General features: G+C 42.0%; 2 protein-coding genes across 7 annotated transcripts in view; one reads left to right on the top strand and one right to left on the bottom strand.

Moving 5' to 3' along the window:
* Positions 1–2,548, top strand: part of SLC17A4 (solute carrier family 17 member 4) — a 31,965-nt gene extending 29,417 nt beyond the window's left edge. For 4 of the 6 annotated variants that reach the window (XM_037844481.1, XM_037844479.1, XM_037844483.1 and 1 more), the window contains 2 exons: positions 252–342; positions 2,198–2,548. In XM_037844481.1, the coding sequence (XP_037700409.1) occupies positions 252–342; positions 2,198–2,318 (212 nt within the window). In that variant the 3' untranslated portion in view covers positions 2,319–2,548. Of the gene's footprint in view, positions 1–251; positions 343–2,146 lie in introns of all 6 variants that reach the window. The other 2 variants (XM_037844484.1, XM_037844480.1) reach the window with 1 other exon arrangement.
* Positions 2,549–14,942: 12,394 nt separating this feature from the next.
* Positions 14,943–15,690, bottom strand: part of SLC17A1 (solute carrier family 17 member 1) — a 51,192-nt gene continuing 50,444 nt past the window's right edge. The window contains exon 14 of the transcript XR_005218051.1: positions 14,943–15,330. The gene's annotated coding sequence lies outside the window, so the exon portion shown is untranslated. The remainder of the gene's footprint in view (positions 15,331–15,690) is intronic.

Genomic DNA, 15,690 nt, shown 5'->3' with positions numbered 1-15,690 from the left:
AACCAAGAGAACATATAAATCAGGTGCAATCCACCAACCTGTACATTTTCTACAATGTCACAAGGTGCCCCTTGGACGTCTCAGACCTTAGCACAGGATTATATTAATCATTAGTCAGTACGTTTCATTCAGATCTGACCAAGGGCCAGCACAACTCCATGTCTCCCCACAGTGAAGCACAGAGTTGCAACAGAGCAGCTGAGATTAACCCTTTGCTTATAAGGGAATATTTCTCTCTCCCCCTCCCTCAGGTATGCTAGCTTTCTCAGGGGATTATCGCACATGTCTTCATTCGCAGCTGGAGCCATCTCGCCCACAGTTGCTGGATTTCTCCTCGGTCTGGTGAGATCCTAAGTTCTGATACAAACATTCCTAAGACCTCAACAAGTATACGGAGGATCTATAGTGGTCATCTAGCAGAAGTCAGACTAAGGGAATTTCTGTTTCCTCCTCTATGTGGCTCAATTCAAAGCTGAAGAGTCCCAAGCCTGGAGGACTTCTCATTCCTACTCTAAGCTCAGCTCAGGCAGGGAAATCACCACATGCTTGGAGTGTGAAGCCAGGGAGAGTACTCAATTTTATATGTTTTGGAAGTTCTTATCAAATGAGCTTCTCATGCTAATCATCAAATTTTCTAGCAATAAACAAGTTATTTCTCTGAAAGTAGAGGGTGGCCAGGTTTTCCCAGGAATGAGAAATTTCCCTTGATGCAGGACTTTCAGTGCTAAAAACCTGAAAGTTCTTGGCAAACCAGGATGAGTTGGTCATTCTACAAATATTTACAAAATGAATGAGCAAGGTGTCGAGCGAACAACAGAGTGAGGGAGAAACCTGCATCTCGCCATTTTGCTCATGAACAGTTAGCATAGAAACTTCTCTGACCAGTATTGCTTACATGGTGTTTTTACATTCATATAGCCTTCCAATCTAGAAAGCGTATTTAAAGATAATGAAATAAATAGATTCAACTGATGACTTGAGCATTTCCCTAAGAATTTTATTCACATAGAAATTACATGAAGAAATATGTACATGACATTCACATGGATATCATTCTTTAAGTTTCCTGTAGTTTTTCACCAGTAAGTTGGGAAAATGAAAGGAAAACAAAAACGAAAACAAAGAAAAGGTATTCTTTATGATATAAAATCCCTTTTCTTTTTGAAAGTTTCAATTCCCTTCCAGTTACCGACTAACACATTGTCAGGAAATAGTTGTTTAAAATGGAAATTCTCAAACTGACCTTGTCTCCCATCTTTCATTTGTTCATCCACTCATTTGTTGAACAAATATGTGTTGAAACAGTGGCAGGTACCAAGCACTATTAAGTGAATAAAACAAACACAAGTCTTGGCCCTCATGAAAACACATGAAGTAAGTAAAATATGTGGTAAATTAGCTGGTGAGTGCTAAGAGAAGAACAAAGCAGGAAAGCAGAATAGGGCATATAAAACAGGGGTGAAATTTCAATTTCAAATCAGGTGGTCATGGCAGTCTTCATTGAAAAAGAAACATTTAAGTAAGGACTGGAAGGGGGCAAGGGAGTGAACCCAGTGGATATCTGGGGGAAGAGCATTTCAGCAGAGGGAACAAAGAATGCTACAGCCTTAAGGCGGAAATGTGCCTGGCATATTCCAGAACAACCAAAAAGGCCATAGGGGCTGGAAGAGAGCTGGAGAAGAGGGCAGTAAGACATTGAGGGAGAATGTCTTAGTTTTCCAGGCTGCTAACACATGTCCTACACAATGGACTGTGTTAACAAAAGGGATTTATTGGCTCATAGTTTCAGAGGCTAGAAGGCTTGTTTCCTCCTGGGGTCAGTGCTGCTCTGTCTGACCAGCAATCTTGGGTTCCTTAGCTTTTCCATCAGATGGCAATGTCCTCTTCTTTTTCTTTTAAGTTCCCGCTGGTTTCTGGATTCCTGCTTTTCCCCATGGCTTTTTCTTTATAAGACCTCCAGTAATAGGATTAAGACACATTCTGATTCAGTTGTTCAGTTGGCCACATCTTAACTAAAAACAATGTCTTCCAAAGGTCCCATTTACAAGAGTTCACACCCACAGGAATGAGATTAAGATTAAAAACATGTTTGTTTATTTTCTGGGGGACATAATTCAACTTACCACAGAGAGCTTTTCTGAATCAGGTAGGAGAAGAATTGAGTGATGGTGAATGACGTCTAGTTTCCTGCCTCCAGGATTCAGAGTTTGGTTGGAGAAATATCTTCTTGCTTTTGGCTGCCATTGACATATCAGGCCTGGTCTTCTACCTCTTCTTTGGCCAAGCAGATGTCCAGGACTGGGCTGAAGAGCAGATAACCACCCACTTCTGAGCAAATCAAGTGATGCGAAAGGTCCCAAGATTAGCTGCTCATTGTTTTCCCTCACAGATATTCTACTTTTGTGCTTGCTTATCTGATTAGCCATTTAGTTTTAATTGCCTTTGCTTCCAGTGTCTTCTCAAAGATCTTGGTTATGTAACACTGAAGATTCTGCCTGGAGAGTTTATAGGAATAAAAAAAGGGGCTAGGTATTTAGCTGTGAGCTTCTGAAGGCCTAAGTGTGTTTGAATTTCTGTGTGTTTTCCAACTCTTTCCTCTGTTATCCTGGTAAAATCTTCAGGGTCTGGAGGACAGTTTCTCAGCAAAACAAAAGAAGCTAGAACCACAGGAGTGAGAACTTGGAATCATAAGGGGAGTTGTATTCAACCATGCATAAGATGAATTCTGAGAGCTGTCATAAAAAGAAAACCTGAAAAAACAGAAACCACAGTGTACACAATTCAAAGTACTGGATCAGGAAGCCAAAGCAGGCACAGCTGTTCTCATATCAAATGAGGAGGGATGCAGGACCATTTTGAGGCTTGGCATGGGTGGGATGCATGGGTGGAAAATGCCAAGAAGGAAAGGACCATTCAGATCCAATCCATTCTGACAAGAGGAATGAACATCCTGCAACTCGTGGGGGTGGGAGTTGGAAGGGAGTAGACTTCCACTGTACCAACTTGCTTTCTGTGGCTGCTAGATTTGGCATCAGAGCCACCTCTGTAATTACCTTTAGTGCTCAGGCACTTCCCAGAGTCAACCCTTTCACAGCTGCCTTCTTTGTGAACATAATGATCTCTGCCTGCCCCACATCTGGTTTGTGGATCCATGCAGATCCCTTCCATCTGAGTGAACCAGTACTGTCCAGTTTCTCTCCTGTCCCCTCAAAAATGTGTCCCTGCTTGTCACCCCCATCTTAAATGCCCTTCCTCTGCTTCCCTGACTGTTGGACTCCTACCCATCATTCAGTGGACCTCATCCAAAGTTCACCTCATTAACATCACAGGACGGGTCTTCCAAAAATGTGTCCAAGGTCTGGGTTCACTTGATCCCACACCAAATGTCTAGAGAATGTGCACAGTGTGTCTGCTTTCATTGAACTCCCAAATGGGCAGCATGGGGACCAGGAAGGTAAGCGAAAGCACTGGATGAGCCAATGAATTAAATGAATCAAGCATGTAATGAATGGTAATGAATATACACCCAGGGCATGGCAGAGACCAAGGTCAGACATAGCTTCAGACAGCTCAACAGCTCAGGAGGACAGATGAATTTAATCAAAGTGTCACACAAATGAAATGACAACTGTGGGCAATGAAACAACAAATGGTTCACCAGGCTATGGGAATAAATGATAAGGGCCTCTAAACTGGTCTGGTTTGAGGGAGGGCCACTAATACAAAATGTCAGTGGAGCCGGGATCTGAAGAACTATAGACAACTCTTGCAGGAGGAGAATGGGGAGAGCATTTTGGGAAGAAGGGATAGCATAAGCAAAGGTTCAATGGCAGGAGGGAACAATAGCGTATGGCCAGAGTACGGAGAGTGAGGGGAGTAGGTTTTTGAGGAGATTGTAGAAGTATTTAGGGGGAAAGAACCTGTGGGCACTGTAGGTCCAGGGAGCATATGCATCTATCTTGAACACAATGGGAAGTGTTTTCGAGAGAGGGGACATAATCAGGGTTCTGTTTTCTCAAAGGCTGCTCTGGCAGCATGAGGGGACTCGATTGGAGAAGGAGTCCACTGTGTGGGCCAAGAGCAAGAGATGGCTCCTGTCACGAGGATGTGAGGTGGCAGAAGATGGACATCCTTTGAGAGTGCTTTTGGAGAGGAACCTGACAAAACCAGGATAGTAAGTAAGTGAGAAGCAGATGTCCAAAGCGCCTGTTGGGTTTGGGGATGCAGCCAGATGGATGGAGATGCCTCACGCTAAGAAACCGTGCTGAAGTGAAGATGACGAGAAGGTGGATGGATACACAGGTCAGGAATTCACACATGGGATCTGAGTTCCATTTATCCATTTAGGAGTCATCTAGATATAGGTGGAGATTACAATTCTTAGCATGAATGAGACTGCCCAGGGTGACAATATGGCATAAGGAAGGGAAGCCTGGGAAAAAGCCTTAAAGAACGTCAACATTTTGTGGTCAGCTAGAGGATGATTCATCTTAAAAAAAGAAAAAAAAGGAAGGAAAACAGAGAGAATACGGTGTTAAGAAAGAGAGGGGAAGAGAGAATGTGTTTCACAAAAAGGAGAGAATGGTGGCCAATGTCAAATCTGCAGAGATCAAGTGAGGTGAGGAGTAAATGGAAAGTGAAGAAAGTGAGATGGGTGCTGAGAAGTTTGGCAGTGAAGCAGAAGAAATGGATAGGAGAGTAGTTGGAGAAGGATGAGGGATCAAGGGAGGAATTAAAAATTTGAGCATTTTAAAAATCCAAGCAAAGGATCTAGTTGAGAGAAAGAAGTTGAATATGCGAAAGAGCAAAGCACTAATGCAAGTATCCTGAGAAACTGGGTGAGGGAGGAGTTTGGGGTCCCAAAGCCTGGTTTGAAGGATGGTGAGAGATGGACTTAAGAAAGCTTCTTCCCTCTTGACAAAAATAAATAAATAAATATGACTGTCTGATGCAATTTTATCATCCTCTCTTCCCTAGTCTCAAAATAAGTGTAAAAGTTTTGACTAATTTCAGCATTTTGCTAGTTCCAGGTACATGGTATGAAGCTATCCATCATTTGCTCTATATATCTATGCTGTATCCTGAAAGAAAAAAACTAAACTAAAGACAAAATACATGGTGCATACTTGCTTAGTTTGAAACCAGATAGTCTGATATTGCTGCTATCCCTAATAAGAATACATTTTATCTACAGGATTTAAAAATTTGTACTATTACCAAACTTTCATTCTTTGTTACTCAAATTGCTCTTAAGGAAATAAAAACTAAAACACCACTTTGTGATCCTGTTCCAACCACATACTTGGGCTCTGCTTGAAAGCATCACTGATTGCTTTAAATAACAAGGGGCTGTCATTAGTGGTAACTGGGATAGTACTCTCTTGTTATCAGATACCCAGATTAATTAATCTGACATCATATTCTCCAAACCTAAAAAAGGGAAGTGGTCAAGATACAATCTAGGCATAATCGGGATTGCAATGAAGGTGCATACAATCTTTCCTAAGTCTAGAAAAATTTTATTTCTCTTTGTATTTGAAACTTTTTTTAGTTATTAAACAAGTCATCCATACAAATAGACATCTTTTGGGTTTCCCAGTCCAAACAGCTATTTGCCCTGCCTAATGACTATCTTTTAGTGCCCCAGGTGTGTTTCTACACTTTAGCTAAATTAAGCATTCCTTTCGTGTAGACAATCATGATGCATTTTATCCCAGGGAGGGGGAGAGGCTACAACAGGTATTTCACCAGCTGCTGAGAGAATATTTGATATCTCTCAACGAAAAGTCACTGCTCTAAATGCACACAATCCATCTGTTTAAAAAACTTTTCATGCAGTTTAGGATCTCACAGCTTTATTGAGTGATTCATCAATCGTGCAGCACCTCATTCAGAAAGTAGAAGGGACTCCATTAAGAGGGTAGAAAGAGGGAGATTACACAGGACAAATGCGGAAGCAAGCGAGGAAACGTTCTGATTGGCTGACGTTAAGTATCTGTTTTACATGAAGGGGGGTGATCTTCCAAAGTGGGGAGCAGAAACACATTGATTATTATGGTATGCTGGTCCATTCTGACAAGGTATCTCTCCTGAAATATCCAAACCAGGTGTTATTTATCTGCAGTTCTATAGGGTGTGTTCTGTCTTTTCAGAAAGCCCCAGCAGGGCAACTGTTTTTGTCTTCTAAAAAATCCTTTCTTGGAAAGGGGATCCCTCCTGGCAACACCCAGTGCAAGGAGCCATTTTATTTTACTTAAAACATCTGAAGGAAGAAAGGCATCTCTTGTTCTCCCCTCTTCTGGAATAGCCCGTATTTGGCAAAATTCCCCATAGAACTGTATGACTACTATTTAACAGGGCGTAAGATGGCATTGCAGTGGAGGCTTCGGCACAGCTGGCAAGATACAACAGAGAGGACATTCCAAAGTAAGGATGTGATTGAGAACTAGTCATGTGGCTCTAAAACCTTGCAGGACAGAAGAAAGGGAAAGCCTCAGGAGAGGGGAGATGGAGAGGCTTTGTTAGAAGTATAAAAATTGTGTGGTGAGCCCTCCACCCTGCCCCCTGCAGAGGAGGCGAGAGGCTGCCCCATCCTTCCACCCTGGTCCCTCCTCCCCAGGGTGGTGCCAGGCTGCCCCTTCTGCATTCCTCTCTCCTGGGATGGGGCCTTAAATGAAACCTGTGTCCCTGGTATCTGGGTTGGCCCTTGGCTCTGCATTTGGCATTCCTGTGGAATCTGAGGGTGTGGGGTTGTGACTATCCACCAGAGGGGCAGGGCAGAGAGGTGGCCTTGCATAGGTTAGGGCACGACTTGGTTAGGGCAGAGAATGCATTCATGTTTCTCATGGCCCAGATGTAGGTCACCCAAGAGAGCCAGCCGGCACCAAGGGACCACCTGGAAGGGCGAGGGGATATCCAGTGTTTTCTCTGGGAGGGGGGCGGAGAGCCAAGGGGCCAAGGAAGACATGCCCCTGGAAGAACCAGACGCACTGCCAGTGCATTGCCTACCTTGGGGACCTCCTGTGGACAAAGGAAACTCAGCTTTAAACATGTGCCGACCCAGGGAGCCTGAAGGCATCTGACAAACTGAGATTTTCCATATCCACAACCCCCACCCCCACCCTTTTTTTATCATCAGGGATGAGAAGGGGAGAAAGACAGAAGAAAATGATCACACCTCTCTCCCCCAAAGGAGATAGCCAGTCTGCAACTTTGTCCCAACTGGAGAGTCAGGGAAGGAATCCCACATTTGAATGAAAATTGATACAGTGAATTATAGATTGCAATTCGTATTTTCATTTACCTAATTGGGAATGTGTGTTTGCTACTTAAAGTGACCTCAGAACTGTTTATTTCTCAAGAAATCATTAAAAAAAAAAAAAAAAAGGTGGTGTGGAGGAAATCCAGAGTTTCATTTTTTGTTGTCTGAGCAGGTTTAAAGGGAAAGTGGAAGCACTACCCCTCGCTCCCTTCATTTCCTGAATACTTCAGAGCAGCTCAAACCTGGGGCCTCTTGGCCCTTCCATTGCTTAAAAGAAAGAGCATGAAGGTCGCTTACACAAATCAGCTGATGATGAGTTATATGCTAGCCAGGCTCAACCAGCTGTCAGGGAAGCAAAGCTCTCACACCATGAGACAAAATGAACGTGGTAACTGACACCACCTTCAAAACGCCCTTTTAAATCTTCAGTCACTCACCATGCGAAGGAAAACTTTTTTTTTTTTTTTTTAACAATTTTGATTAACGTTAAACATGGAAGGTAAAGAAACGTACAAAAAAAATTAGAATAAATTCAGGTGTGGCGGTGAAAGAACTACGACATGATAGCTAGGGGACAAAGCTCGGAGACCCCCTTCTCTTGGTGTCCTAAGCAAATGTTTATTTGGCTTGGTGGCCAATCCAGGGCTCTTGCATGGGGCACTGGCAGGGTAAGGAGGCATCCCTGGGAGGTGCAGCCTGCCTCTGGGTGTCAGTGCCCAAGCCAGGTGAGGCTGTGCTCACGCAGGAAGGAGGACAGCCTGGTGCAGGGAGCTGGAGCCAGATGAGGGTGAGGAGGGTGTCTGAGCTGGGTGACAGCCTGGCATGGAGTCTTGGGGCTTAAGTTGGTGGAGGAAGACTCCTACACAGAGGTGTGCAATGGTGCCAGCACCCAAGGAAGATGAAGAGGGTGTCCATATAAGGAGGAGGAGTGGCTCACTGCAGGGTGTGAGAGCAGGGGCAAGCTAGGAGGGCACCCATGCAAGGGGCATCCTGGTGTGGGGTGTAGGAGCTGGGGAGGAATGAAGAGGGGCATCCACAGGAGGGAGGGGATACCAGAGGCAACAAGAGATTGGTGACACACAGGGATTAATTAAATAAATACACTTATTAAGAATAATGGGAGTTCACTGCCTGAAAGAGGAGTTACAAATATGGAAAAGCAGAAAACTAGAATGAACTTGTGGTGTTGGATTGGAATGGAACTGTGTAAATTCATGGGTGTTGATCTTGACTAGCTGTCTGTAACTGTAAACACATATGTGCAACAGAATTCTGACACTAACTATCTGGGGTTAGTGCAGACTTCACAGGTTAAGGGCATGGTCTTCCACAAGACTGCCCTTCTGACACCAGCAGTAAGTTTGTGGGTTCCTAGGCCACCCTCATTTCTGACATACCGGCCAAAAATTTGGGAGTTCCCACCCACCCCGAGATTGATAACCTTCTATAATGACTCACAGAACTCTGGAAACTGCTATACTGATGATTACAGTTTCATTATAGCAAAATGGGTACAAACAAGAAGGATCCGAAAGAAGAGATGCATAAGGCGAGGTCTAGAGGGTCTCAAATGCAGAGTTTCTAGTTTCTCTCCCTGTCAGTCAGGTGACCCTCCCAGGCACATGGAAGTGGACACATTATCAACCAAGGAATCTCAACCAAGAGCAGTGACCAGAGTTTTTTCTGGGGTTTCATTATGTAGGCATGACTATTTGAATCAATCAATGCCCATGAGGTTGAACTCCATCTCCAGCCCCAATCCCCTCCTCATTATGTGGCTCAAACTCCTACCCTTCAATCATATGACTGGTTTTTCTGTGGTGACCAGTCCCCACCCTAAGACTACATGTGTGTCCAGCTCCACCCTGAGTTATCTCCTTAGCATGAACTATCAGGTGTGGTCTGGTAGCTAACCACGAATTACAAAGACCACTATCACTGGGGACATCCCAAGAGTTTAGAGGTTATTCCCCTCCAGCCTGGACAAGAGGGCAGACTTATCCTTGGAGGCCAAATTCCCTAACTCTGCACTCAGAGAAGCCGTGAGCCCATCTAAAGCCAAGATTTTGGCTTCTAAATACTATTCTCCAACACTAAGGAGAACTAGGGCTCCTTGGAGAGGTGGCTGATTCTAGGGCCAGATCAAGGAACATATAAGATGAGCCTGGAATGATGTGTTATACCAGAAAGTAAGAAAGGGCCCAAAGAATGATGGAGACATATCAGGAGAACAGAAGAGCTGGCTTGAAGAGCCTCCCATTGGCCAAATCTGAGAAAATGTGAGCATTAAAGTATATAATAATAGTAACATATTATAACCTACGGAATGAAATAGGAAACCATTGAGTCCATACTGAAATAAATTAATGAATAAATTGAAAGTCTTATGTGGAATGGGATATTTATGCAGTCCCAAAGAATCTTCCTACAAAGTACTTATTAATTTCAATGGGAAAAAAGAGTAACTTGCAGACACAACCTTAATCAAGTGAAGACAGCATGATCAAGAATGGGGCACATCAGCATCCATGACTCCTGGCAGGAGGGACTGAGGCCACAGGGACACCTCTGTGGCATCCTCACCCAAGATGCCTAATCTGAACCTAATGGAAGCATCTAATGAGCCTAATGAATCTGAATCTAATGGAAACATTGATCCAACTGAAACTGAGGGACGTTCCACAAAATAACTGGCCTGTTCTCTTTAATCGTGACATCCACGTTAAGAAAAGACTGAGGAACAATTCCAGATGAAGGAGATTGAAGAGACATGGCAACTAAATGGATCCTTTTGCTGCAAAGAACGTTACTGGTGCAACTTGCAAAATGTGAATGGGGTCTGAGGATTAGGTCGTAGAAATGTATGAAATGATTTTGATGGTTGTTTCGTGGTTATGTAGGAGAATACCCTTATTTGTAGGAAATACATCCTAAAGTATTGGGGGGCAGGTGGAAGAAATGGTGGTGAAAGACAACATTGTAGCAACTTACTCTAAAAGAGTTAAGGGGAAAAGTTCTTTATACTGTACTTACAAGTTTTCTGTATGTTTCAGACTTTTATCAAATTAAACAAAGTGGATACAAATAGAATTGCATTTATATTACAGCCCTCAAGTTGTATTTATTCAACTTATTGGTCATGATTGTGATCATAGTTCATCCAGGAATTGGTAAGCATCTGATCTAAAACCCCCATCGGTTAATAAAGCCCAAAGCTATGCATCTGGGAAAAAGTAGGGAAGCTCTTCCTCTACTGATCTGGGTTACTCCTGCTCATTTTCCGTCCATAACACTATTAACTTAGGGAATTCAGTCCCAGGAAAACATTTGCTACCCACAAAGCAATGTCAGCAATTTATTTTTATCACACAAAGTGTTTCAGAACTTTCAAAATTCCATTTCCTATTTTATCTTGTCTACTAAGAAGTTCACAGTGAAATATAATGTTCAGTTGCTGTGTTAACCTCATCCCAGTTTCCTTGTAATACTTCTTTGCACTATCTTACAATACCTTCTAATTTCCTTGTAATACCGTCCTTTGATCTAAAGAGTTTAATGATAGGAACATAAGTCTGGTTTCAATATTAAGAAATATTTTATATTAATGCATCATAGAGGAGGAAAATATACAATCATCTCAGCAGAAGTTACAAACATATTTGACAAAACTCTGCTTTCATTCTTGATTTTTGCTTTTCAAACTCAAAAAGAATTAAGAAAGGCAACTCATTAATATAATAAAAATACCTATTTTAAACTGACAACCAATTTGTTATTTAAGAAGAAGCCACAAAGTATCAAAGAATCCTAATATTAACCCATTGTTTTAAGTTTGTTCTAGAAATTTTGTTTAGGGCAAAAAGACCTGAAAAAAAGAAAGAAATATAACTAGTGAAAGAGAAGAAACAAAATTCTTATTATTTTCAGGTGATGTAATCATCTACCTAAGAATTCAAGAATCAACTTATAAACTATCTCACTAATAAGACTGTTATAGTTTTTCCAGTTAAAAGAGTAAATATAGTCAAACAATGTATTTCTTATATATAAGAAATAGGTTGTTATATTACAACATGTAAGAAGATGTAATGAATAAAAATTACAAGTAGAAAGTATAAAATTACAACCTTAAATTCTACAAGAAATGCACAGGAAATACATGAAGCAAACTGCAGAACTCAGCTGGGGAAAAACTGAATCCAAACTCAGCAGTGGCAGTCTTATCATGCTCTTTTATGTAAGACTGTACAATTATAGCTATCTTAATATCTCCCAAATAGATTTAGTGCTATTTAGCACAACTCCAAAACATACTGCAAAAGGTATTTTTAAAGACGGCCCAGTGATTACAAACTTTCCTGGAAGAATAAGCAGCTAATACCAGACAACAACATTTTCAAAAATAAAACTAATTAAGGTTGTTTGACCTGTCTGATATTTATGTATATTAAAAGTTTAGACCAATCAATATATAATGTAAAGGTTCTAGTAATACTAGGTATTAAACTAAATGTTAAGCCCAGAAATAGACATAAATATAGAAGAGTTTGTTTTATTAAAAGTTGTTATTTTAACTCAGAAGAAAAAAAGTGAATTCTTTAAAAACGATCTTGGCAAAACTCCATAATCGCATGGAAAAACAAATCCAAATCCCTACTTAACCCATTCAATCAATAAAAGTCTATTTTAGATGAACTAAAGATACTGAAAGTGTGATGGTTTGTATGTATCATGTCCCCCAGAAAAAGCCATATTCTTCAATGCAGTCTTGTGGGGGCAGATGTATTAGTGTTGATTAAGTTGGAACCTTTGGATTAGGTTGTTTCCATGCAGATGTGACCCACCCACCTGTAGGTGATAGCTCTGATTAGATAATTTCCATGGTGGTGTGGCCCCACCCATTAGGTGTGGGCCTTGGTTAGTTCACTGGAGCCTTATAAAAGCTCAGACAGGAGGCGCTCACTGCTAGAGCAACTGAGAATGACATTTTGAAGAGGAGCTGCAGCTAAGAGAGGACAAAATGCCCCAAGAGCAACATTTTGGAGAATGCCATTTTGAAACGCAACCTGGGAGCAAGCAGACACCAGCCACGTGCCTTCCCAGCTAACACAGGTTTTCCAGATGCCAATGGTCATCCTTCAGTGAAGGTACCCTATTGTTGAGGCCTTATCTTGGACACTTTATGGCCTTAAGACTATAACTTTGTAACCAAATAAACCCCCTTTATAAAAGCCAATCTGTTTCTGGTATTTTGCAAAACAGCAGCATTAGCAACCCAGAACAGAAAGAAAACATGAATTGTTTAGAAGGAAACACCTGTATGGCTCTGCTCTTCTTTCCTCCTGCCATGGGTGAGCTCAGGCCCACTCCATGGCTCCCTGCCAAAAGGCCACATGGCTGTGAAGTGTCACATGGAGAAGTGACTGACATTGTGAAGACACCAAGGCCACTCATAGGTGCACAGGCAATGGGAGCCCTATCTGTCGCCCAAGTGACTACATTCTGTCACCACACAAGCCCCCCAGAACTCCCCCATTTGCTGGCTCTTTCAGGAAACAGCAGAACTGTATAGTTTACTTCTCTTAACAGATCCAGACACATTCACCTAAATCTACTAAGTCAATAAAATCCATTGACACCCCCAAAACATAGCATACAAAAATTTTAAAAGGATTCAAGACCACATAATTATATCTTTTAATTTACAAAATCTCTAACCAAGTAAGTTTTTATGCCCTCATTGTATAAATTAATAAACATCCTTAGGCTAGTATACAACCTGCACATTCTTATAGTATTTCTGTAGAGAAACATGAGCTGCCACACAACACAGCAATGCACCATGAGGTCAAACTCTGGGAGACCTGCATGTATAATTATGTTTCTGCACGTCTTCTTGCACCAACCCCAAAGATGTTCATCTCTTGGAACATGTCACTCAGTGTCTCAGAGGAATTTAACACAGGCCAGAACTCGTTCCTTCTTTTCCATCAGGCCTCTAAGTGTCCATGTGTCCGAGGGCTTGGTCACTGCAGCTGTGCTTTTGTGTATAAACTTTGTCCCGACTATGTGCCGATGACCCTAAGATGTGTAACTTCAGTTTGGACCTCTCTATTGCACTCCAGGCTTGCACGCCTATCTGCCTACTGGATGCTTCTGTGGGATTCCTAACAAGCATCTCCAGCTTAATGTTGACAAAACCCCACCCTAGTCCTTCCCCTTCACAAGTCTTCCAATCTCAATAATGAACATCCCAATTCACCATCTTTGATTTTCTCTTTTTTGCAAGGCCACCGTCTCCCCACCAAGTCTGGCCAGCTCTACCTCCAGAATGCACCCTGAATCTGTTTCTCACCCTCTCTCGGCCTCCGTGCTGGTCCACACCACCAGCACTGATCCATGGAACTTCTGAAACAGCCTCTGTCCTGCTCTCCCCACTTCCTCTCTTGCCTCCCTGGAGTCCCTTATCCAGAGAGCAACCAGAAGGATCTCTTTAAGCATCAGTCAGGCCTGTCATTCCCCTTCTTAAAAGAGGCCAACAGATTCAACTAAAAGCAGAATTAAATTCAAACCAAGCTCTTACCATGCCCTGGAGACCCTAAAAACTACTGCCAAACTTCATCTCTCTTCACTCACTAGCTTCCAGCCACTCTGCCCTCCATTCTCCCTCTTAGACCTACCGAGCTCATTCCGATTGTGGGTCATTTACCTTGGTTATTTTTTAAGCTCAGAATTCTTTCCCCTGATTTTCATGTAGCCCTCCTTATCATCACTGAAGTCTCAACACATGTCCTCTCTTTGGAAGGACTTTCCTGACCCTCCAGCTAAAGCAGCTCCCCTGGATATGCTCTATCACGTCACCCTGTTTTAAGTTCTTCTGAGTATATCAGTGCCTGGAATTATCTATGTTAATACATAACATATATTAATATATATTGTTAATATATATTGTCATCTGTCTCCCTCCACTAAAATGTAAAGCTCTTTTAGGCACAAAAGTTCTCACAGTGTTGCTTACTGCTCTATTCCAGCACTCATAAAAGTGCTCAAAAAACATCTTTTTACTATCTAATTGAATATTAGAAAGCAGGGGTTTTTAATCTGGGATTTATGAATTTATTATGGGAAAAAATTACATCTTTATTTCTCTAAGTGCTAAATGAAATTTAACATTTCTTTTCATTATGAATGCAAGCAAAAAACCACAATGGTATTAACAGTTCCAGTGACTTTCACACCAATTTTTTGGCATTATTATTGATATTTCAAAATATACTGTTTTGCTCATCACTATTTTGATATTATGGCAATTATAGTAGATGACTTGTCAGTTCTCATCATTTAATGCATTAATAAAGAAGCCATATATTATCATAAATTTGCTTTTTAAATATCTTGATATTAAACATAATTGGTCACCTTTCAGCACAATTGGTCTCCTTTGGAATCCTATGCCTTCTTTTCTGAGTAGAGATTGAGAAGCTCTGATAAAAAGGAACCTCCACCAGGAGAATGCATCTCCCTTTACACGACTACTGTCCCTGGAATCTGCTAAAATAATCCAAAGAAGCAAAAGGAGACAATTGCAAAAACCAAGGACTATTTCATAACAAAACCAAAGGGAAATATTTGCAAGATTCAAAACAGTAAGGGCCAACTGAAAAGGTAACTTGGGAAACCAACCCACAGCTGCCTACCGGATTTAGGAGCTCGGTGCATTCTGAAGGAAATAAGAGAAGGAAACCCCCGGGGCCACACTCTCGCCGTCCAGCAGGATGAAGCCTTGAAGCAGGAGGCAGCATGGTGGGAACCTCCACAGAACCCGGGGGACCCCGGCGCCCCAGTCCCGTGCGTAGTGACGAGAAAAAAAAGCAGCCATGACTCAGCTCTTTCTTCTTTTCTCCCAACTTCTCAAATCAGGACGGAAGTTTTAAGGTGAAGCAACTTTGTAACATGTGTCGGTTGCAGAGTGAGGAAAAATACAAGCTAATCCCTCAAACAAAAAACCCGGATTCTGAGATTGTCTGACGTTACTGAAGATGCAGTCTGTTGAGATAACCATCCGGGCTCTACAAAACCAAAAAGAAAGGTCCACGAAAACACCTCTCGCACTGCTGCTGCTTGGAGATTCCTGTGCTCCCCAATCATTTACCCTAAAGGCTGAAAGTCAGATTTAGTGCTTTTATCCCCAGCCCTCAGGCTCCAGCCTGATGGGAAGATCCAAATGGTGCCCAAGTAAACAAAGAGGAGAATTGAGGACATTCTACCGACGCCACGTTTGGGCAAATACAGGCTCAGGTTGGATGTGACCCTAACCAGAGAGAAGTAATTAGAAATGTCTTCGATATTTTGGAAGGAAAGAGAAAAAGAATATGACTTGCAAATGAAAAATAAACACATTTTCGAATACGATTTATTCAGAAAGTGAA

The sequence above is a fragment of the Choloepus didactylus genome, chromosome 7 (genome assembly GCF_015220235.1).
Source record: "Choloepus didactylus isolate mChoDid1 chromosome 7, mChoDid1.pri, whole genome shotgun sequence".
Classification (NCBI taxonomy): Eukaryota; Metazoa; Chordata; class Mammalia; order Pilosa; family Megalonychidae; genus Choloepus; species Choloepus didactylus.
The sequence above is the reverse complement of the archived record's forward strand: the minus strand, read 5'-3'. Positions and strand labels throughout refer to the sequence as shown.